General features: G+C 39.0%; 1 protein-coding gene across 7 annotated transcripts in view; it reads left to right on the forward strand.

Annotated features, from left to right (window-relative positions):
* SATB1 (SATB homeobox 1) overlaps positions 1-24,326 on the forward strand; it is a 90,328-nt gene that overhangs the window by 9,252 nt on the left and 56,750 nt on the right. For all 7 annotated transcript variants that reach the window (XM_045003811.1, XM_045003812.1, XM_045003813.1 and 4 more), the window contains exons 5-6: positions 570-693; positions 23,276-23,387. In XM_045003811.1, coding sequence (XP_044859746.1) covers positions 570-693; positions 23,276-23,387 — 236 coding nt within the window. The remainder of the gene's footprint in view (positions 1-569; positions 694-23,275; positions 23,388-24,326) is intronic.

The following is a 24,326-nucleotide window of genomic DNA, read 5'->3' on the forward strand; positions in this document are numbered from 1 at the left end:
ACTTTCATGCGTATAGCTCTGATACATAGATTTTCTCTGGATATCTCATTAAAAGTATATTGCATTTTAGTCAATTAAATGATGCATTACAAGAAGGCATTTTACATAAAGTTTACTTAAGAGAAAAATATTTTTGCATATCATGAACAGTACCATCTGTGTGCATTTTGTAAAAGAATGACTTGCTCACACTTATTGTTGCTGTCTAGGTTCTTAAATTTCACAGTAACAAAAAATGCAAAAAATGGTTGGTTAATATATTAATGCTTTTCATGATCAGTTGTGAGAAAGCATTACACCTTTAAATTGTTTTACCAAGCGCATCAGAGCAGGAAGGTAGAAGTAACATGAAAAAATAGTCGCCACATGCAGCTGATGTATAATTCATGCATCAATACAGCAGATGTGTTGTATAAAGTAATTAACTAATCGGAACAATCAGGAGACCGAGAGCAATCTCCAGATGCATCTGCTTGATGCGCAAAATGAAATCTGTCTGTCTTAAAGGAATGTTCTGCAGCAGGATGCAATCTTGTAATAATCCCTTTTCTAATCTATGTCTCAAATAGTTGCCCTAAACTAGAAGACTTGCCTCCTGAACAGTGGTCTCACACAACAGTAAGAAATGCTCTCAAGGACTTACTGAAGGATATGAACCAGAGTTCATTGGCCAAGGAATGTCCCCTTTCACAGGTACTTATCATAACATGTAATAAATATTGAAGCACTATAGGCAACACTGATGTGAGATTAGAGATTTCTATAGACTGTAGCAAGTAGTATCTGAAGTGAATCTGCCAAAAATACACATTCATTTGACCAATTTGTGATCTTTTTAAATATGCTTGATTCATTTCAGATATAGTCTTACAGTATTTTCCCTTGGGGGAAATGTGAAAGACTATTTACACTGCACTAGGTGCATTAGAATTGTCTCATACCAAACTGGATTTTTACTGGTTTTTGTCTTCAATATTTGAACTGCTTTGATGTAACTACTTTTTTTTCAAGCACATGTTGAAGTTATTAAAAGGCTTTTTACTTACTGCTATCAAAAATACTACAGAATTTGAATGCTTGTTGCATAACCTACACTAGTTTTAAATGCTAATTCATAAAACTAGACAGTCTATTTACCGTACTGTGTGACTGGAGGGGAAAAAAGAATAAAGCTCCTTAGATGATGTGTTGTCATTACAAACAACCAAAAGAAAATCAGTCATTTATTAGAACTAATCAAAATACATCTAACAAGGATGAAATTTTATATTACCCATTGCAAAACACTGAACTGCTGCTTACCTTGAGGCTGCTTTACATTGTTCTTTTGTCATTGATTTAAATTGTCTTGAAGGAGAATTTATTTTTCTTTACTGTACTGTGCCCAGTGAGGTTGAGGTGGGAACAACAGATGTATTGCTCCCTTTAAATTTTTCAAATGTATTTTGCTGTGCTGCAGTTGAGACTTCAGACAGAAATTCTCTTTATAAATCAGTGATACTGGTCATGGTGGGGGGAAAGGAAGTCAGAATATTCTTAAAAGTATTTACTTCCCTTTCTCAGAATACTGGAGTCTTTCAAAAGCAGGGCCCTTAGTCACTTTAGACAAGATATGTATATCTAGTTGATATATAATATTAGCGAAGACTGTTTTCCCATCACTATTTTTCCTATGGTTAGATTGTCTTCAATGATGTGGCTCTGATATAGGAATTTTTGGAGTGGAAATAATCAAAATTATCTTCACTGGTTGCAAACCGTTCTAGTAATGTTTGCAAAGCTATCTTGTACATACCTACTGTACAAGCATGCAAGCTCTTGAACTGCTGGCTCATGGAGACTGCAGATAATTTAGGATTCGCTCCACTTTGGTTCACCAGCTTTATTTTTTTTATTTGTTACTGATAGAAAGCAAGTACATTGTCTGGAGACTAAATATTTAATTTATATTTTGGCATATTGTCTTGTTGCAACTTTCCGCATATGATGCAACAATATAATATAATATAATGTAAAGTAAAGCAGACTTAAAAAGGAGTCTATTTTTATATTCAACATTAACATGTTGGTGGAAAACTGTATATAAATACTTCCTTCAACTAAATAATGTAGCAAATTCAGTGTCCCTGAGTAACAGTGATTTAAAGGGATAATGTCATGTAAAATAAATCATATGTAAAATAAAAGTCCTCTACAATAACAGTTGGAATTATTAAAACAAAGAATTGCAAAACCCTAAATTTCTTTGATCTTTGTTTTTAGTGTTTGCATTTCTTTCAGCTTGGGAAAAGAGATGTCTGCTTTTAGTTTTGTTTTCTAGCAGATTTTACTTTTATTACCTCTTGCTCTAGCCCGGTGCTGCAATGTTTGGGTTGCAAAGATTGAAAACAATCAGTTTTTTGGTTTTAGGAAATGGATTCCATTATAAAGTTTTTTTTTTTAAAAATATGAATATATAGTCTTGAAAAAAATCAGGTTTAATGGACTTTGGATCAGCCTTTTAAAATTTCAGTGTGAATCTTTCTATTCCTTTTGAGTAAGCTTTGGATCATGGTACCTAAGAACTTTGACCTGCCCATCTCCCCTTAAATTATCAAAAAAATGGTTAAACATTCAGATAGATATAATTAATTGTATATTACTCTCTTATGTGGGAGACACTGGTTTATGAGCAATATTGGGACATTAACTGTGTTTCTTAAATCAATTGGGAGTGCTCTGAAACGGATGCATTTGCAGTCTGGAGATCAGAAATAAGAGTGCGTAAAAAAAGCTTAGAGACATCCTCTCCCCTGGGATCAGCTAAATATAAACATTGGAGAGGTGTCTTCTCACTATACGCTTATGCTGGAATAGTGGAGATATGCATGGAGCATTCCATCACCAAAGCAAACCATCATAATGACACCTAACTATAACTTATTAATACAATCATCAAGTTTATTAAAAACAGAAAAATAACTCAAGGATAGTCAGATTTTGTCTGTCAAACTATCCTTACCAATACCCTTTTTGCATCGGTATGGAAGTGTTTTTCATACTGTATGTAAAATGGTTTTGTGTATGTGCAGCATTTCCAATGTACCGTTTGAGAGTGGAAAGCAACAAAGAGTGCTGTCCCTAACTAAAATTTGTTTACTTCGTTCAGTTGATCTTGAGTGTTTGCGTATAATTTCATTCAGAATACTAACAGTTCTGTGCTTCAAAAACAAACCACCTATATTTTGTAGAAAATGCTGATGTTGTTGTGGACTGTTGATGATCTGTAGGCAAATATAAACTGGATTTGTGACACAGTTTGACTCTAAATTATTAGGCTCTATTTCTTGACTCTTTTCCTCCTTTTACTATCTTTTTTTTTCTATTTTGCCATTGATTCTTTTGATCATTTGCTATAATTGGTATCTAAGGACATCTAGGTATAAAGTGTTGCCCTCTTGTTTCTTCATACTTTCTTCCTGCATTTCCTCTAGCAAAATGCCATTGTGACATTGCTGTTTTGGTGAAAAGGGTGGAATGCATATCTCTTCCAAGGTTACTGTAACTGTCTTGTTTTTGAGAATGTTGTGACTTACTCCTGTTTTTCCCCACTTCCCCTAAGGCCAAGTTTCACTTACTATACTGGCCTTGATTGTAAGGAATTTTCATTGACATAAATCACATTCTGTGGGTGGATTGGAGCTAGTATGTGAGCCTAAATTACCATTCAATTAAAAACTTTAGAGTTCAGAGATTGTTCTCAAATTCTGACCTCAAGCAGGCAAGCGAAAAGAACAGCTACTAATTTCAGATGGTGAATTGCAAGACACTGGATATTTGCATGCTGTTCCCTAGGTTTGTGAATGTCATTACCATGTACAGAGTTGTTGTAGCTGTGTTCATCCCAAGATATTAGAAAGATAAGGTGGGTGAGGTAACTTTTTCTTTTTCTTTTTTTTTTTTTAATTGAACCAGCTTTTGTTGGTGAGACAGACAAACTTGAAGAAGAGCTCTGTGTAAGCTCGAAAGAGAGTCTTTCACTGACAGAGGCTGGTCCAATTAAAGATGTGAGCTCAGCCACCTCATCTCTCTAATTATCACAGACTAGCAGAATATGTAGATGCCATCCAAGAAACTTCTCATGTTTGATTAACCAGGTTCTCATAATTTTTCACTTGCCGCCACCCCCCATTTTCTTTCTCATATAAGCTGATATATTAGAGTGGCGGCATGGGCTAGTGGCCTGAGTCTAGGGTTGGGAAACAGGAACTCCTGAGTTCTCTCAATAGTTTTGCAACTCTCTCATTGCATGTTGTTGTGCATTTGGGAATGTCACTTACGTTTAGTTTAGTTTTCCCTTTTGTGTGATGGGAAAAACTAATTTCCTACCCAATAGAGGTGTTTATAGTGATTAGTATTTGAACATGACTTTAAAAATGTTTCTGTATAAATGCACCCACTCATAGCAGCAATGGCTATGTGACAAAGGACATGTCATGCACCCTGACCACCTCACCTGAGCCCTACCAACTAATCAGTTTCCTCTAGGACTACTACTGGCATTTTAAACCTCTGAAATGTTTCAAACAGCCACCAACTGTTGCCATTTTGAATTGTTATATCAACCTGCTATACAAATAGTTGAGGAAAAGAGAGAGCACTTGTCTTTTCTCCAAACATGGAATTGTCTTCTCTGTTTCCCAGACCTTCAGATTATACTGGCCTACAGATCAGGATAGGCAATATCCAGTCCTGGTATCAGTGGTAGATGTAGGGCCTGATATCTCATAGCCTTTCAGGGTTTTAGTAAAGAAGCTTTATATCATTAGAAAAGGGGGGATTCCCCGTTTTGCAGTGAACAAGCTGCAGTTGCTTCTATCTCTGGAAGTGTCTGGGATCTATTCATGTGTCATGATATTTTTATGCATAGTAATATTATTTAGGACATGTATTGTTTACATATCAGTGGGGGGTGGTTTTTTCTCAGAAACTTTTCTAGTTTCTCTCCTGGAACTGAGAGAGACTGACTTTTTAGGTGAGAGGAAACAAAAACAAACGCAAAAGTAAAAAGAAACACAAAGTTGTATTTTTGTAAAATATGTGGTATATGCAGAATGGTACAAAGGGTTTTAATAGCTTCACATCTGGGATTAATGCAGATGTCCCAAATGCATTTTAATCAAACCTTTCTACTGTATCACTGTCATGTATTGTGCGTATACATATTGTATATACTTTACACAAACACAATATGTGTATATAAAAACACATTTCCCTTTTGTTCAAATATCAGGCCCCGAACCTGCAAACTGTTCCATGGGGGGCAGACCCATATGTCCCTGCAGGGTTAGCAGGGCTTGGCACAGGTGCCAAGCTCTGCTTACACAGATCATTTTGCAGGATCTGGGACTGCAATGACTAGGAGATAATTCTTTCGCCAGCATTAAATAGTCTTTGCTTAGATTAGCAAATGCCTCCCATCTTGCCCACTTCAGAACGCTGATTTCCCACAAAATATCAGTGTATTATAGTGCTGCCTCCTTCATGTTATTCTCAACCCAAATATATATAGTATGGCAAAATGTTTACAGTTCGTTACTTTTGGGGAGAAATGATTGTGCTGAGTTGTAATCAGAACTTAGTTCTCTGGACAACTTAACTTTCTTCTCTTGTGGTTTCCTGGATGACTTCACCCTCAATCTCGACACCTGACAATTTCAGGTTGTGGCTAGCTGATGGTCTCACTTTTATCTCCAATCTTCAGAGGGACATCCAATAGGCCTGCCTCCAGATTCACCCAGGGATCGTGTGTGTCTCTGTCTCTGTCTCTCTCTCTGTCTCTCTCTCTCTGCAGCAGACAAGGCGAGAGGGGCTCAGAACTGCAGGTTCCTATCCCCCTCTCTATTGAAGGGGCCGGAGCAGTGGACTCCAGCTGCTGCCGAGGCTGGGGCGTGGAGGAAGAAAGGAAGTGGCTTCTTTTCTTCCTTCCTCTAGGAAGACCAAGAGAGCTAAGCAGCTCTTCCTTAAGAGTTTTTACTCAAATACCTCGCAGCAGAATATTGCTCAACAACAGTCAGCTACCTAAATGCCAAATTATTGTATAGCTACAAAGATATTGCATTCAGTAGGGACAAGAATTGAGTATCTTAAGCTGGTAGATGTTCTGGCCATCTTGGTAAACCATATTTAAAAGGTCCCTTTTGTCTTAAACTAAAAGTGAACAGAACTTTTTTTTTTAAGTTGAAAAACTTGGTAAATAATTAACCACTATATTCTGGGCCACTGAACAATTGGGAAGTTCTGCTTTTGACTTCAATGGGACCAGGATTTGGGTTTACCATAATGCGTGTTTGTGTAGAATAAAATTATTTTTAATAATGAACTAAAAGATGGGTTCCCCCTCTTTTTAATTTTACCTGCCTAGACCTGAGCTTAGATCTTCAGATTTCTGTTTCTTTTGCAACAGTTAATGGTATCACTAACATCTAAAGCAGAACAGGGAGCCGCATTCTTTACATTGCTCTAGATGTTTTAAAGATGCCCTCAATTATTGCAGGGGAAACACAGAACCTTGAGGGCCTGGACACAGGTTTTGGCAGGTTAGTGAAGGAAAAACTGACTTTTAGAACAGTTTACGTGTGTTTATACTTCTTACGTTTATTCACGTTGACTTAGTATCTGTTTTTTTGTTTTACTTTTTTTAGAGTGTTTATTCCATTTTACCTTGAAAGTTAACATTGCTAAATGTTTTTTATTTTTATGGATATATCCTTTTCTGTCATCTTTGAAAACCACGGATATACTTTTTTTCTGGGGACCCAGTTGAAGAAAATGGTTGATGCCCCTTACCCAACAGAGCTGGGGATGGGGAGTTTGGGGTGTGGGAGGGGCTCAGGGCTGGGGCAGAAGGTTAGGGTGTGGGGGTGAGGGCTGTGGGGTGGGGCTGAGAATGAGGGGTTCAGGGTGTAGGAGGGGGCTCTAAGCTGGGGCAGGGGATTGGGGTGCAGGAGGGGGTCAGGGCTCTGAGCTGGGGGTGCAGGCTCTGAGGTGGGGCCAGGGATGAGGGGTGCAGGAAGGGGTTCCAGATTTTGGAGAGCTCAGGGCTGGGGCAAGTGGTTGGGGTGCAAACTTACCTCCAGCAGCTCCTGGTCAGCACTGCAGGCACCACCCTCTCCAGCTCCCATTGGCCGGTTTCCAACCAATGGGAGTGCGGAGCTAGTGCTTGGAGCAGGGGCAGCTGGCCACTTCTGGGGCGCAGTGCAGTGTCAGAAAAGGTAGGCATTAGCCTGCCTTAGCTGGGCAGCACTGCCAACAGGGCTTTTAATATCCTGGTCGGCTGTGCTGACCAGAGCAAGGTGACCCAGTGCCTTAAATGCTGCGACCCAGTACTGGATCGCGACCCACAGTTTGCAAAACACTGATCTATATGGCCCAGGTATTTTTAATGGGATACAGAGCCTTTTGCTTCAAGGACAATAATGCCTGAAAGTTAGAAGAGGAGCTCTGTGTAGCTCGAAAGCTTGCCTCTTTCACCAACAGAAGTTGGTCCAATAAAAGCTATTACCTCACCTGCCTTGTCTCTGATATCCTGGGACTAACACAGCTACAACAACACTGCAGATACCAGGAGATGTATATAAAATACACAGTAGCTTAGGTGAAATGAGTACTGCTCTTAGTCTAGTTCTTAGTGGACAGGTGTCAGAGTGACAGAAGCCATCATCACGAATGGCATTCCTGGGACAACCTTCGCAGAAAGGCAAGGATCTGGCAGAGATGCCGACTGTCCCTAATTTTTCATAATCCCCCTGATTTTTACAGAATCCAGGCTTAAATCTATTAATTTTCCAAGCGCGCGCGCACACACGTATAAAATGTGTGCGTCACTCACAACCACTCGGGTCCAACAACCACAACAAATAATGCCACGGGGGGGAGGGGACAGTGAGAGAGACAGTGTGTTCTTCACCATCCCTGCGCCACATGCACAGACAGCACAGTGACGGTCTGAGAGGAGGCAAGCTGTGACAAATTTGAATGGGTTGGGGCACTGCTGAATTAACCGCCCAAACCACAGTCTGTGTGTTGCTCTCTAGCTGCCCTGTGTATGGTGGACTAAGATAATGTGCTGGAGGTACCGAAAGCCTGCCAGGAGGGTCCGCATGGGGCAGTTAGAACACAACATGCAACTTCTGGTTTTGGCAATGAATCCAGCATCCTAAGCCATTCTGCCAATCGGCTCAGCTTGCATCCTATCAGACCCTCACTTTGAAGTCTGTTGGGGAGGCAGAAGGAGGCAGTTGAGTGGATGCAACAGAGAAGGATTATCCTGAGAAGGAGGTCCAGACCTGGGACTGACCAAGGTAATTAAGGACCATAAGCAGCATAAGAGGGCACTTTCCTAGGACAGTCCTCCCCTTCTCCTTGTTTGGGGGTGGGTAGGGGTCAGTGGCGCAATGAGGAATGGGGGGCCTACGGACCCAGGCTTCCCTCTCCCTTGGCTATAGATGGGAAAGAAGGGGAGTGGGGAGAGGTACTGTTCCCTCGAGGGGAGGGAGAGATCCCAATTTCTGGGTTCAGGGGGAGAAGTCCCAGCAACCTCCCTAATGTTTTTCATAAACATCATGAAAAGCCTCAGAACATGGTTGGCATCTCTGGACTGGATGGGGATGGAGATTGAACTTTCCTCAAGGTGACTCTTACAAGTAATTTGTTAAGAATATCCATGATCTGGCTTGAGGCTTTTCCTGCTTTTCCCTATGCTACTATACCTTTTCTGTGGGTACATTTAAATAATCTTCAGTCTCTGGTACTTTCATTCTGGCACCATCTATGAGCATTGACACAAACGGGGGGGAAAAAGGGGAGGGAGACACAACCATTGACTAGCACATGCCAGAAGATTCCAGTGGTAAGGCTAACTTTTCATCCTTAACTTTTGCTGCTGTGGTGCCTCTTTCAAAACTTAAGTAGAGGACAAAGAGTCTCCTCTCTAATTAGAATTTCTAAGGTTTTTTTTCCTCTCAGCTTAAATCAGACTCTCAACATTGTTTAGATATTATTTTTGAAGATTTAAAAGATGTTTTTGCACATAATATAAAACAGTTTCCTCTGACCTGAAAATTTAATAGAAGGAAAATAGAATTACTGTGAAGAGGTAGAAACCTATTCATACCTGAAACGTTATAACTAAGGGTCAAATCATCCTCTCCAGGAGGGAAATTCATGAATTGGGCTAGAAGAATCAATTTCTTTTCCTGGGTTTACTCAGTGACTGATTGGGGATGGCATGTGTCCCTTACCAAATCAATATAGGCTGTGACCTCAAAGGGCCCTGCTAGTACCGTACTGTCATGGGGCCCCTACGTGCATCTGCTTCCAGCTCAGGCTAGGGATTCCTATCTTGGAAGGGTGTTTTTGTGCAAGGTAATGTATGATGCTTCGTGCAACCAACTCTCAGAAGATAAATGCTGAGATATTATAGGCAGCAGTCTTTTATTCACCTCTGGCCCCGACACTGCAGAGCCCTAAACACAGAGGAAGAGGTTCTATAGATTGCAGGCAGGTGACAATGTTTCTGTGCTTCTCCTTCCCATTCTCCATGTACTGGCCAATTCTGGTCTGTACTTGTGTGGTTTTCAGTCTGCTCATGTGAAGGATGTCTGCATAATATGGCCTTGAAGTTTTAGGGAAGTGGCAGGAGTCAAACAAGAACACTGCTAATTTCAGAAAAAAGATGCCTTGTATACATTATAAAACTGAACTCTGTTTTATTTTACTTTCACTGCAGTGATGGTCTTGACAAAAGCCGTATACAATAACTAGTGTTTAAAGTGTCCTTTATATACACTTCTACCCCGATATAACACTGTCCTCGGAAGCCAAAAAATCTTACTGCATTATATTGAACTTGCTTTGATCCGCTGGAGCGCGCAGCCCCATCCCCCCGGAGTGCTGCTTTACCTTGTTATATCCGAATTCAGGTTATATTGGGTCGCATTATATCGGGGTAGAGGTGTATATATCTTTGCAGCATATTTAGTGCCAATAAATAATACACTGCTCAAGAATTGCATGTTTATTATAAATGCTTTCTTATATCCTTAATGTACCACTTAAGACATTTTATGTCTATAGATGTGTCTGAGTGTGAACCCTGATTTTCTCTAACTTTGGGGGAGGGATGGCTCAGTGGTTTGAGCATTGGCCTGCTAAACCTAGGGTTGTGAGTTCAATCCTTGAGGAGGCCACTTAGGGATCTGGAGCAAAAATCAGTACTTGGTCCTGCTAGTGAAGGCAGGGGGCTGGATTCAATGACCTTTCAAGGTCCCTTCCAGTTCTAGCAGATAGGTATGTCTCCAATTATTATATTATTATTATTTCACTAGAGGGTTATTCCCCAGCTATTCCCCAGCTTTCTTTTAAAACAAGATTTGCAAATAACACATGCAATTTTTCTTTTATTGGAAACTGGTTGATTGTAGAGTACTATAAGAGTATAAACAAACATAAGAGATCCTTTAACATAACATAAGAGAGCCTTCAGTCGCTTTGCTCTCTAGCTTTGGAACTCATTGCCAATTGAAGTAAGGAACGCTCTGACAGTTGGGACTTTTAAATCTAGACTTAAAAGTTATTTGTTCTGTTTAGCATTCTTAAAATGATTCTATTAGGAATTGTATGTGCTTCAGTTTTAATTTTAACTCATAATGATTGTAAAGCACCCTGGGATGCTTGCATGAAGGGCACTACAGAAATCCAAGATTGTATTGTATTGTGTTGTAATGTATTGTATTATTACATGGCACTGGAGCTGGACCAGGGACAATTCATATAGAAAGCATTTGACTACTTAGCTAAAGATAAGGAGTAGGGGTTGGGACTTTTTTTTTTTTGCTTGTTTTCCCCCCTTTTCTATGTCAGTTATTTTATTAAACTAAATTAACATGGCAGTTATTCCCTAAGAAATGCCAGCATAATTTACTGTCTGCGAAGGCGCTCAAAATGTAAACTAGATGATAAACTAAAAATAAAAAATGTCCACATTACGATTTAATTGCACTTCCCTTTCTATATTGTGTTCCTATGTAAAACACATTACTAACAGTATTTTCTTTATCACTTCCTCCACTTTTAACTTAATTTCATTAACAATGAAGAAATATATGGTCTGATTCATTTGTCACTCGACAGTTACTCCCTTAACTTAATGTGTACGTCTCTTAGAATTTTTTTTTATATAAAAACATTCTAGCACTGATTAGAGCCAAGCTGTGTGACTTGCTTATTCTCTTTGCCAGTGCAGGTCAGTTACATCTGCCACACTAATGCCATTCTGGTCCTCATGTTGCTTTTCCTCAGGAAGTTGCCAATGGCAAAGAATTTTTCCAAATTATGTGGTAAATTTGTGTATTGTGAAGTGTCAGTTTAGGAATTAAAATGAAGTTCATTTCTGTCCATTAAAGAGCTCTTATCTGGACAGCCAACTTAAGTTCTCTTTAAAAGGCAAGTGGACAGATGAATCTGACTCATAAGATGTTTTTCTTGTCTCGCTACGCTAACCATGTCCATTCTGCCCCAACTACAAGTAGACATGGCTGTTTTTTCTCAGTTTGTGACACATTTTTTTGATAAAAAATTTTCCCCTACAAAATACCACCAGCATATAGAAGAAAGGTGCCCAGGTAACCAAGGGGAATTAACTACATAGTCTGCTCTTTATGCAGAGTGCTGTGGTGGTGTTCTAAATTGTGACAGTCTTGTTTGAAGAAAAGGAATTGGACTCATAATAATCCTCTACACCTGACAGGAATGAAAGCACAGTGAGACCCACTTCTTGAGTGGCTACACAGAGAGATAAGCACTTCTGGCTTTGACAGACCAAATACTTCCTTCCTTGTCAGATTGATCTCAACTCTAACTTGAATGCTCACTGAGGATTATTTGAGAGGATGAGAGAGGATTTTTTTGTAAAGGTTCTGAAACCTACAAGCAAACTCTCATAAAGCTTTAATTTAAAAAAAAAAGTGGTGTATCATTTCCTTTTCACTTCCCACCTTGTCTCCTCAAAACACATGCTAGGGGAAGGGGAAGGTCTCTGTCTACTTCCTTGGATGACTCCTCAATGGAAAAATAAGTATCAAATTCCTTTGATGCCTTGCAGCATTTATCGGAGGACAGGTTTTTCAGTCCTGAGCACAGTAAGTAAACCTCAAACACCTGGCAGCAGCCTGAGACCTGTCTCCCTCCAAATCTTGGAATAAACGAGCTAAAGAAATCTGTCTTCCCCAAGGGTGAGAAGACATAAAAGACTCTCTCATATATGTAAGTCTAGAGAATACTTAATTCTGACAAGTTCCCTAACTCTAAACATAATATACCCAGAGTCTCAAAAACATTACAAGCTCGAGAAGAATTATTTCTCAGAGTGGGGTAATGTGCTTTTGTGTGATCTTGATGTGGCCTAGTTTGCTAAAAAGGATCCATCTCTCTAAAAGATTTTGTGGTTCTGAAGATTATCAACAGAAAAAATTGACTCAATGATGAGACAGGACCAGGGGCGGCTCCAGGCACCAGCGCACCAAGCGCATGCCTGGGGCGTCAAGCTGCAGGGGGTGGCCTGCTGGTCACAGTGAGGGCGGCAGTCAGGCAGGCTTCGGCAGCATGCCTGCGGGAGGTCCTCTGGTCCCGTGGCTTCGGTGGTGGGTACGCTGAAGGCACGGGACTGGCAGATCACCTGCAGAAACGCCACCGAATCCGCGTGACCAGTGGATCACCCGCAGGCATGCGGCCAAAGGCCGCCTGACTGCCGTGCTTGGGGCAGCAAAAAACATAGAGCCGCCCCTGGACAGGACAGTGAAACTTCTGCTAAGACCCTCACTACTAACATCTGTTCTGGGGCAAGGAGGAATAAAACTCTTTCTCAACCTGGCTAGTGCTTACCATGGAGAAGTATGTCTTGTTAGGATATACTTTTTTCAAAATACTATATCCCTCTCCTAAAACTGTTTTCCCATTTGTCAAAATACCCTCTAAAAGTAGATGGGCCAAACACAGTTCTGTTCTCAGGTATGTTCTCTGACTGTCCCTTACAATAAATTCAAAAGTCTTTTCCAGTACCAGGAACTCCAGAAGTCTTCAGGGGTATATTCCCCATTCTTTGTTCAACAAAAACAAAAAGAAACCCACATGTGTGATGAAACCCACACCATCGGTTAATGGTATACAAGGAATTAAAAATGTAGATTTTCTCCAGGAAGTAATTGTAGCAGAGCCATGGGACTTCTTTGAATCACCAGATCATCAATATGCATATCGCTATGACAAGCAGTTATCAAAAATCAATGAGATTTGTCTTAATGTTTCCAATGTCCTGTCTGGTTTTGAATCTTCCCAGTGTAGCTGGACTTTTTTTGAAAACTCTCCTCGCTAAAGCCAGCATCACTGAGGGGAGAGACCATGTGTAACTTGTTCTACTAGAGAACTGCTTAATGAAATCTTCATTTATCCATCAAAATCAGTTAGCGCTTGATACTGAGCTTTAAACATTTTAGTCTCGGATTCATTGCAAACTTCAAAAAGGGCTTGATTCCTCCTGTTCAGACTCTAGTGCACTTTCTGTCCTTTCTGCCAAAATGGACTCTAATCATTCATCCCAGGCTTTCTTAATAGAGCTAAATATACTCGCTGAATGGGGCATTGTCTGATTTACGGTAACTATAGATAAACTGAACTTTAACTCCTAATATGGTACTGTGGCAAAAAGCCTAGCCACGTTGGTTCCAGGACAGTAGAGAGACAAGGTGAGTGACATAGTCTCTTTTATTGGACCTACATCTGTTGGTCAGAACAACAAACTTTCAAGCTTACCCAAAGAAGAGACTTTAAGAGCTCTGGGTAAGGTTGGAAGCTTGTCCTTCTCACCAGCCAAAGGTACTGCCTCACACACTTTCTCTCTCTCTAACATGATTAATAATAATCAGGTTAATTGTGGGTAGTGCCCCAAAAAAATTCAGCAACGAGTGGGGTCCCTATTGTGCTAGGCACTGTACCAACACAGAATAGCAGATGATTCCTGCCTTCCCAGAGCTTACACTCGAAATAGACAAGACAGACACGCAGGGTGGAGAAAGGAAGGAGGGTTTAGTTAAGAGGGGCTAAGTTAAATGGAAAGAAAATTGAAAGGAGAGGGGACATGGAAGGAAAGGATGGGCAGGGGACCGGGCAGTGGGGAAGAGGGTATGAGGGGCAGATGGGGAATGAAGTGGAGATGAAGAGACTGTTTGAGAGGGAGAGTTGGGGAAAATAGCCAATCAGGACAGGGTGGAGAAAGTTCTGTAGAAACTTCTCTGGATGTCAAAAGGTCCCTGCGTCTGCAGTTGCTTCTACAACTGTTCCTATGGGCGCACCACTTCCCACAGCTCCTATTGGCTGGGAACGGCGAACCGCAGCCACGGAGCTGAGGTGCTCCAGATAATCAAAACTACAATGTATTAGATCAAGGATCAGCAACCTTTGGTGGGCCGGGCTGGTTTGTTTACCTGCTGCGTCTGCAGGTTCGGCCGATCGCAGCTTCCATTGGCTGCGGTTCGCCGCTCCAGGCCAATGGAGGCGGCGGGAAGCAGCACGGGCCGCGGAATGTACTGGCACATGCCAAAGGTTGCCGATCCCTGAATTAGATATTCAACTCAATGATTCCATAGAGTTTAAAATAATCACATTTTGGTGTAGACCCATTTATAAGCTGACCCCCGCTCTTTGATGCGTCACTCTTTTACCAAAAATATTTTACTTATGAACGAGTATATACAGTAGTCTCTGTAACTTCACAGGGAGAAGATAGGATACTAGAGGGCTTTTGTTCTAGCCAGCAAAGGCATAACAATATCCTGTGGCTGGAAATTTAAGTCAGCAAAGTTCAAACAGAAATAAAACTGATTTTTAACATTTAAGAGTAGTTAACCAGTAGATCAGATTATTAAGAGATGTTATAAATTTTCCATCTCTTGAAGTCTTAAAATTGGATGTCTGTCTGAAAGTTCGAAAGAAATATGCTGTAGTTTAACCACAAGTTGTTGGGGTAGATTTGAAAATCGGGTGAAAATCTGTGGACAGCTTTATGTTGGAAGCCAGATTAGATGATCATAATGGCCGCTTCTGGTTTTAAAAATCTATAATATTTGTGTCAGACAGTAGATCAAAGAAAGATTTGATCCTTAACACAAAAAGAAATTTGGCAAGACAAGCATTAGTGATACTGTGTCTGATGACTTCTTGTCTGGACATTGTGCCTTAGGGCTCAGCTTCATGCCAGGCAACTGATGCTTTGCCTAGCAGAACAGTGGAACCAGTGAAGGGACTTGCTGAAAAGGCATGTCATAATCCCTCTCAAGGAAATCTTCCTTAACTTGGTGGACAATATCGTGCAACTTTCAGGAGCCCCTTTACTGGAACCAAACTGGAGAATTACCACAGCAGATGGTCAAGGCTCATGTGTTCTCAAAATCTGTAGAAGGAAAAGTAAGTCCTTCTGCAGAAAGGAACATACAATTTTTGGATGCTCAAAGCAGTCTTTAATTCACTAATAGCTTAAAGGACTCTCCTGTCTGACAAATCATTTGTACCAATAAAAAATAAGTCATGTCATACCTGAAAAAAGATGATGGAATCAGGAATTTGAAAGTCAATAAGGAACTCAGAGGTATCCTATCCTCCTAAGAACAGAACTGTCACAGGTAAATGCAGTTCATCTAGCAAGAAGACTGAATGGAAAAGAGAATTAGATAAGGCAAAGATAAAAAGATAAGGAATGCTCAGTTTTTCAGTGTCTTCACAGAACAGTCTGTGGAGACTCCAGACTTTGACATCAGGTGCCCCATGTCTTCTGCTTGTACAGGTGTCTGCTAGCTCTAGCAATAGATGTGTTCTCAGTACCCTTCACCTGCAGTTTCCTGATTGTTTGTTTGCTTTTTTTCCTTTGATTCCTGAAGACCTGAGAGCACCATGCAAGCAAACAGCAAATTTGATCTTATTGCTTATTAGAGTTGCCTTTGAGAGCCAGGGTTGCTGATCTGAAATGGATATTAGCTCAAGCACCTTTCCTTATCCATATCCTCCTTTTTGTGGGATGCCCTGCTGGAAGCCAGCCCAGAGACTCAAAAGTTTGTTACAGTTACTGGAAGGTGAACACTGAAGTCAAGTATTCTCGGATGAAGTAATGTAGACTCTACTTTTAGAAACACAAGATCATTTTCATTCAGTGAGATAAAGCTAGGAACATGCCTTCTATTGCCACTATTTTAGTTATTTTCAGATTTTATCCAAGTTGATTTCAGGAAGGGTCTAATCAGCAGCACACTTATATCTCAAGCCTTTGCTGCTGGAAGCCTTTATACAGACTTTTTAGGTAGTGGACAATAATTTCAAGATTGACTCTTGATCTGTTGTTTTCTCAATCGGTGCTCAACTTGAGACATTTTAAAAGGGAAGGGGGGTGACTTTCAAAGGGTGGGTGCTCACCACTTTCTGAAAATCATCTCTTTTTAAGGGGACTCAAGTGAGGCACCCAAAAACTAAGACGACAAAAATCACTAGTCCCTTTTTGAGAACAGCTGTGAGTGTCCTTTGGATTTCTGCCATTTCCAGTTTCCCCATTTCTTGTGAATTGGTATGTGTGAATTAGCATTTCCCACCTACCCTTTTATTTTTTTATTATTAATTTTATTTTTGAGCCTTTAGACTCTGGATATGAGACTGGTATCTTGGAAAGCAGACTTTTTTTTTCTCAGCTTTATTTATATCCATCAGGAGAGTGGGCGATTGCTTCTCTGTCATGTAAATTTCCAATCTTCACATTACAAGATGACAGAGCAGTGCAAGAATCTGTAGTTCATTCTTATTTTTCATTCTACACTTCAGTCTTTTTTTTTTCTTTTTTACCAAAATAAGAGGTTGTGGCAGTCCTCATTATAATGGAGGCAATTTTCAGTTCTCTCTGTACCGAGACAAAGCCTTTAGAAGCAGTGGAAAACGGGGAGGAGCTAGTCTAAATTACTTATATGATGTAGAAGGGGTGCGGAGGGCAAGGGTCGTATTTTATTTTTTGGAAAGCCTCATTTTAATCATTTTTAGGACAGCCTTTATGTAATTTTAATTTATATGACCAGCACTTGCTATACAGATCACCATAGTTCTCATGACCTTGGCAACAGTGTGGGATCAAATCTTCATCCAGATGCACTGACAAAGGCACAGACAGTCTTCTCACCATCAGGAATGTATCCCTGTCCATCTAATTTTTTCTACAACATATTTATAGTGGTCATGACAAAGCAAATTCCTATGTCACTCATATTTCAAGGTAATAAAGAGTCTTAAAGGGGTGTGTGTGTTAACCAGCCCATTTTAACATTCCATATCCTAAAAACAACTCATGATGTCTAGATATTTTGCAGTTGTAATTCTGGTTTTAGTTTAAGTGTCAGAGAATTATCATCTGTATGTCAGTGCATCAGGCACCAGGTTGCATCTTCCAAGTGTGTGGAATGGCATAATCTCAAATTATGTGTAAACTCTTGGCATGGACTGTCTCTGACTATGTATTTACCTGATTGGGGCCTATATGCACAACTGTAGTTTTAATTAAATAATATTTAAACAGGAGCTTAAAATAACTTCTGAGATCTCAGTCTGCACTCAGACTATGTTGTTTGAGATTTCTACCACTATTATTTCATTGATCCAAGCAGCTTCCTTACTGTCATCCACTGTTGGTGGCTTTTGTTTATCATAAAGTTCCTTTGGGTAAAGCATATATTCTACATTGAGATATGCACGGTTCCGTCTCTTCTAATAATTCCCCCACCCCCCAATCCAGAGCTGTACTCTGTTCTTAAATTCAGCATCATTTAAACTTTATCTAGGGACTGAAACAGAGATTCACAGTTTGTATATTTGTTAGGCAGATTATAGTGGTGGTAGCAAAGTATCCTGCCTTGCCAAATACCTAGGGATCTAAAGTGGTGAATTTATGGAAGTGAAAATATATAGAACTCTAAAAGTTTGGTTTAAAAAAAAATTGGAGCCAGTCCTTTGACAGATTGTCCAGTAAATGTTCATTTTATTGAGAATTATAAAAAAGGTGCTTAACGCTTCTGTGCCATTAATATAATACATTAAAAGGTTACTGTCAAGATTAGTGTTTCAGTTCTGAAAATTGACTGTAGGGGTTTATGGGCAGCTCTATTCATATTCTGCTTGGAAGATAAGACATCTTACTTTCCACTTGACAAAATCATTACATTGTTATAAGGCTTTATGTTGAAGAGCTTGATAAATGGCAAAACATAAATAAAACTCCATTGAAAAGGGAGTGAATTATACGTGCTCCATTTATGGTAAACCAAATTTAACAGATGCAGATTATGTGCAAGACAAGGTTGTGAAAATAGCCAGTGTCAAAACAGTACAGAATTGAACTTGTTTAGTGTTCAGTTTGCAATGTCTGCTATCAGTACAGTACTCCATTTCAAAAGCATACATTCCTTCCTACAGAAAAAATGCAGATTCCTTAGTTGAAATTAATTAGCATTCAGAAACCAGATAGCATGTTTTTGGGTATTCATGAGATCTCTGTTTGAAAAAATGTTTTTAACTTGTAGAAATGTGTTGCAACACACAGATGGGAAGAAAAAGAAAAAAAAATCTCTTTAGCAAGCACTGTGTGTAAAAGGAATATTACATTTTGCACGCTCCTGATTACCCTATATAAACAGTTTTTGACATCTGTCTTTATAGTTTGCGAGGAGAGGAAGACTTTGTTAAAAGAACCATTTTTATACAGCAGTCACCATTTCAGTCTTGCTTTACCTGTATTATGAAAGCAGATGGTCTGCATGTCTTTTGAATATTTATAACTATCAAAAACAATCTCTTGCTATTCACCCTTAGGCTTATGAGATGTCAGGACTGTTCTGGTTGAAAAAAAAATCATCTTGGGTGTTTACAGAAAGAGGATTACATTAAGCTGAAATGACTATACATTTTCCAGTTTAATATTTGTCCATCAGCTGTTTAATCGTATTTAGATAATTGTGTAAATAAGTTGTTGCAGCCCTTGCCCCCTCCACTGATAGAGCTTGAAAGCTTTAAACACTGATGAGCCAGTTTCATAAATGCTTCTCTCTCTTCTCTCCTTCCCTCCCTCCCGCCCGCCCCCGCACCGCTTCAGTTAAACAATTAGAAAGGCCTACATAAGTTTTGGTTATGATACCACTTTGCGAAGGAAATTTCATACAAAAAAATCCTTAATATCTAGCTTAGAATCCTGTAAGGGAACTGTTGTCTCTGGTACCCTCTGCTAAGTCTGTTAGCATGTATTTGTTCTGTGCAAATACTGCATCCCAAATACCCTTTGATGAGGTGGTTTTCTGTGCCTCAGTCTTGTTATGTAAGAGTAATTTTAAGGTTATTATTGGGGAAGTTTTGGGATTGTGGGGCTTAAGTGTTTTTGACTGGAAGCTGAGCAATCACTGATAACAGATTTTGCTGTGGATGGTTGATTTGGCAGGAAAGCATGAACAGTTTTGGTTTGGATGATTGAATTAACCTGATTAACATTGTTTTTGTTGTTCTGCAAAAAGGACAGCAATACATTTTTAGTCATAACTGACCAGTTTTTTACCTGGTTGGTAAGCAGTGTTACAGGAAACAGTGAAGGAATACTTCCCGGAAAGTACCTACAGTGGCAACTGAAATGACCAGAGAGAATCAAACATAATATTCCTTCTGTTGCCTAGTGAAACACATCAGATATTGGCATCAACATAACAATGTAAAAGGTGACTGACACTGGCATCTTTTCTTTTTTCTTCTTCTTCTTTTTTTTCAAAGTAATGGACATTAGAAAGTAAGTTTTGTTTTTTTTTAATAAGAGTGCTTGAAACTTCTTGAACACCTCATGCCTATTTATCATATCTGTGATATTTAACCTTTTGAGGGGATGATATTCAGTTTTTAAAACTACATTCTAAGGAAACCTAAGCTGAACTTGAGAACCAATTTTATCCCTATTCCACCACAATTACGGAAGACCTAATTGTAAACAGTGTATCTGGCTGAAAAAGAAAGCTCAGGCTGCGACAGATGGTATCCTTCCAGAGTACTGGTGTTTCTGTCAAGGTGGCACCATTTCAGATCAGATCTTCATCAGACTCTCAAAACAGAACTGCAAGTACTGTACATGTACTTGTAGGACTTGTGTGTGTGTGTGAGAGACTTTGGATCCTAAAGCAACTTGATCCAAAGAATAAGGTTGTGGGAGGTTCTCTAAGATTTTGAGATCTATGGCCAACTTATACAGTTTATCAATTTTCTTTCACAGAAAGTGTGAAAGCAGTGGCCAGATCATGGGTGAGTACTGTGATGCATTTGAATATGTCTGAGATTTATTCAGGCTGCACGTTGTGCTAGCTCATCTTCCCTGTTTTTGGGAAGCATCGACAGCTATAGCCTGTACATAGGGTATATCTGGATAAGGAATTTTAAATGGTACAGTCATGGACCATGAGACAATCAAGTTTAACACTTGTGGACTGTTTGATCATGGAGGAATAAAAGGCACCAACAAAGAGTTGGAGGGCTTTTTGCATGTAGTGTAGCCTGTGGTTGAGAGAGAGTAACCTCAGTATGCCTAAGATCAAGATTCTGGTTTCCTCAAGAATGTTGGGAATATCTTCCAAGACAGAGAGAGACACCATGAGCCTCTGAAAACAATGGTACAGGCAGATCAAGAATAGAAACAATGAAGAAAAGATTTGGTGAAGGTACTTGGTGGGTTACCAAGATATGAACATTTTACTAGACTTGTAAAACTGTTGCCTTAAGTGAATTAGCAAATGAACCACAGTAGCTTGCATGTTTGTGTGAAATGTTCTTGAAGAGCCCACTGTTAAAGAGGGACTTTCAGACTGGGAATACTTTAGGTACAACTACATTGTTCATGTCTTTCACTGTTTCCCTTGCCAATCTTGCTAATTCTTAGATATGTGGGGTGAAATTGTGGTCCCACTGAAGTCAGTGGGAGTTTTACCGCTAACCTCAAAGGGACCAGGATTTTACCCATGTTGTTTACACAGGAGTTTTGACTCAGCCTATCAGTTCCTTCTGTTTGGTCCTACAGTGAAGTCACAGTGCTGAACAGATGATATCCTATTTCTTTGGTAACAGACTGTGATGTCATAAACACAGGATTATAACTTGAAGTTGAATGACATTTAAGTGGAGATGAGGATTTCAAATCTTAGGCAGACATATTTAATAATAGCAGGAGGCACACAAACTATTATTTAAATTTTATTGTATCATGGGAAAAAGAGATGAGAAGAAATCAGAAATGAGCCAGATTTTCAAAAATTAAAACCTAAATTTCACCTGCAAAATATGCATGTGTACACACAAATGGTTAATTGTGTGAACAAAGTTGGCTGTGCAATTGCCAATTTTGCATGTACAGAGGCAGGTTTTACATGCACAATAACCTGTTCATTTATTCAAATATATTGCAGCTGCGACTCATGGTTGGTTTTTTGTTGTTGTTGTTTTTTTTTATTGTCATGTGCACCAGCTGTCGCCCATGGGGAGTGGCCAGATCTATAAGGGAACGTAAAACCACAATTTTATTAGTATCAGACATCAGTGATCTTATCATTGTACTGGAAATAGAAATTGGATTCAGTTAAGCTTAGTTTAAGATGATTCAGTCTGTAGATAGTGATCTGTCAAGATTTCCTTATACTGTTTAATAGATTTCTAGTTCATTTGAAAAACACTGGGTTAATGTAAAGGAATAGTAAGCACTTAAAGATTATATATTTTTGGTGGTTAATGGAAAAAATGTGAAGATGGCTATAAGGTAGTACTTGATATGTTCATTACAGGACTTCTATAGTAGGGTTTCCATATTTTGCCTTATTAACATGTCAGCATAACTGTTTTGGGATCTAAGAAATTCACATATTACTGAACAGCATGTTATAAAATGAATGCTTACAATGGAGTCCAGTAGAATCAATAATCAAGATAACACTGTGTTAGATCAGGAATAGTTTGTAATAGACAGACTTGGAGGAGTATTTACTGCCTTTGTCCCCAAACTGGCTTTGCTAGTGATTATTACAATTCATATAACAAAGGCCCCATGCTGTATGTTGATTTCACCATAGCACAAATATAATGAAATGTTATATGCAGGCTAGCAAAGGAAACTTAATAATCAGGGCTTTGTCTTCTAGAGAGTCATTGTGTTCTAAATATGCTGGACAATTCCTTTAGTTATGCTAATAGTAGTTATTTTCCGCATTAAATACTATTGAAATTCATCAGTCTATTGGAATTGCATTCACTGATTTTTGTTGTTGATCACACATCCTATCACAAAAATATATTGCCTATATTGAGTGTAATTTTTAACTTGCAACAGTGCATCAGTGTGCAAAACAATCTTGATTGATTTGTGAGACAGCACTTTATTGAAAGGTTTTATAAATGGTTACTTTGGTTAAAAATTGGCACCTCTTTCTATCTAACCAACTTGTTTCTAAAGATATCCTTAAATTTTAATAATTTTAAAATGTTTTATATTCTTGAGCATATTTTATGATTAATCTGCAGTCCTAGAATTAAGCACTTAATAGCACAGTACCTAGAGTTGAAGCTGACAATGAGAGTGTTTCTCAAAGTTGTTCCCTACGAACAGTTTAAGTTTGGTTAAGAAGAGTGCATCCACTCTTGTGCGGCATTGTTTAAACCACTCTTCTGCAGCCCAGAAGACCTCATTCTAGATTAAATTTGCCCCCATGATTGTCTGGGTTCTGGGCTGCATACAGGTGACATGAAGGGAATGGGCATATCCTTAGCAGTGTTGTTTGGACCTAGGATGGGTCAATTTCAATTGAAAGCAGTAGTACTACTAATAAATGACACTTTCTGAATTTAGGATTTCAATTTTTCATCTCTTGAAACAACACCTCATCTCTAGTGGTCTAAGATTCTTAGAGTTGATAACTTTATTCTTTTCTCAGTGGATTTGTTTTTTGTTCTCATTTACAATGTATCTGGTATATGATTTTAAGCTTGATTAATGGATTTAAAGAAATTTGAAGCTCTGGGCAAAAGGATTAAAAATGCAGTATGATGCTCAGACTCTAAAAATATTATGGTTTCAACAATTGAAATAATTTCTGTTTCTCAATTTGTGCTGCTATGTGTTACAGATGATTTTTTCCCCCTTTTCGTGCAGAGTATGATTTCTTCCATTGTGAACAGCACTTACTATGCAAATGTCTCAGCAGCAAAATGTCAGGAATTTGGAAGGTGGTATAAACATTTCAAGAAGGCAAAAGATATGATGGGTAAGCAAAAAAGTTGCAGTGGTGGTGGCTATATACCATTACACATGTGTCTAGGTCTGTCACAGTCCTATAAGAAGGTAGAGCTCTTCAAGATCAATGTAGAATGCTTTTTTTTATGAGGGTGTGGGGAGTATGCATATAATGAGAGAATTAATGTCAATAAATATTTGGTGTTAAACCAACCAAACTGACTTGGCTTGTCTGACATGCAGGAAATTAGAATAAGATATAAAGTTGTCATTTTGTAAATCTGAGGCCTATCACGGCCCAGAATAATTTCTTTAAAAAAATGTAAATTTGTGGATTTTTTTCTAAAATAGTAAATTTAAATTTTAAAGAAACAAGTCTGTAGTTACTGTAACAAATTCTAGTCTGGTCTCCATCACTCTCCTCCTAAAGAAGCTTATGAATTAACAAATGAACTGTATCTTGCTGTAACTTCTGGGTACTTCTGTAACTTCAGTCAATTATGACAAGGGCCTTGTTATAGCTATTGGGACAAGTTTTTGCTGATTACAGTAAGGCTATAGTGTGCATGTATATTATAGGATTATAATAAATTAGTTGGTGAGGTATATTAATTCTTTAATGTGTTTATAAATGTCTTCCACAGTTTGTTTTTTAAATCCAATTAATATAAGTGTGGGCATTTTACATCCACTTCTACATAATAATTTTCAAACTGTTTTTGGAATGAAGAAAATGGAGTCTAATTTGGTTTGAATTTTGAGCATGTTCTAGCTTTTAGTATTTAAAGCAAAACCATTCATCTACCAAAACAGGTTCCTTGCCTTTTATAGCTTAAGGCAGTAATGAAGACAATGCATCACTTTTGTGGTAATTGCTTGAATTACTGTTCCAAGTGAATGGCACACTTGGGTTGATCTCTGCTTTCAGTTAGTGAAAACAGAAGGCTGCTTTCCTTAAACTTGTTTGTAG

This window comes from Mauremys mutica, chromosome 2 (genome assembly GCF_020497125.1).
Source record: "Mauremys mutica isolate MM-2020 ecotype Southern chromosome 2, ASM2049712v1, whole genome shotgun sequence".
Lineage (NCBI taxonomy): Eukaryota > Metazoa > Chordata > Testudines > Geoemydidae > Mauremys > Mauremys mutica.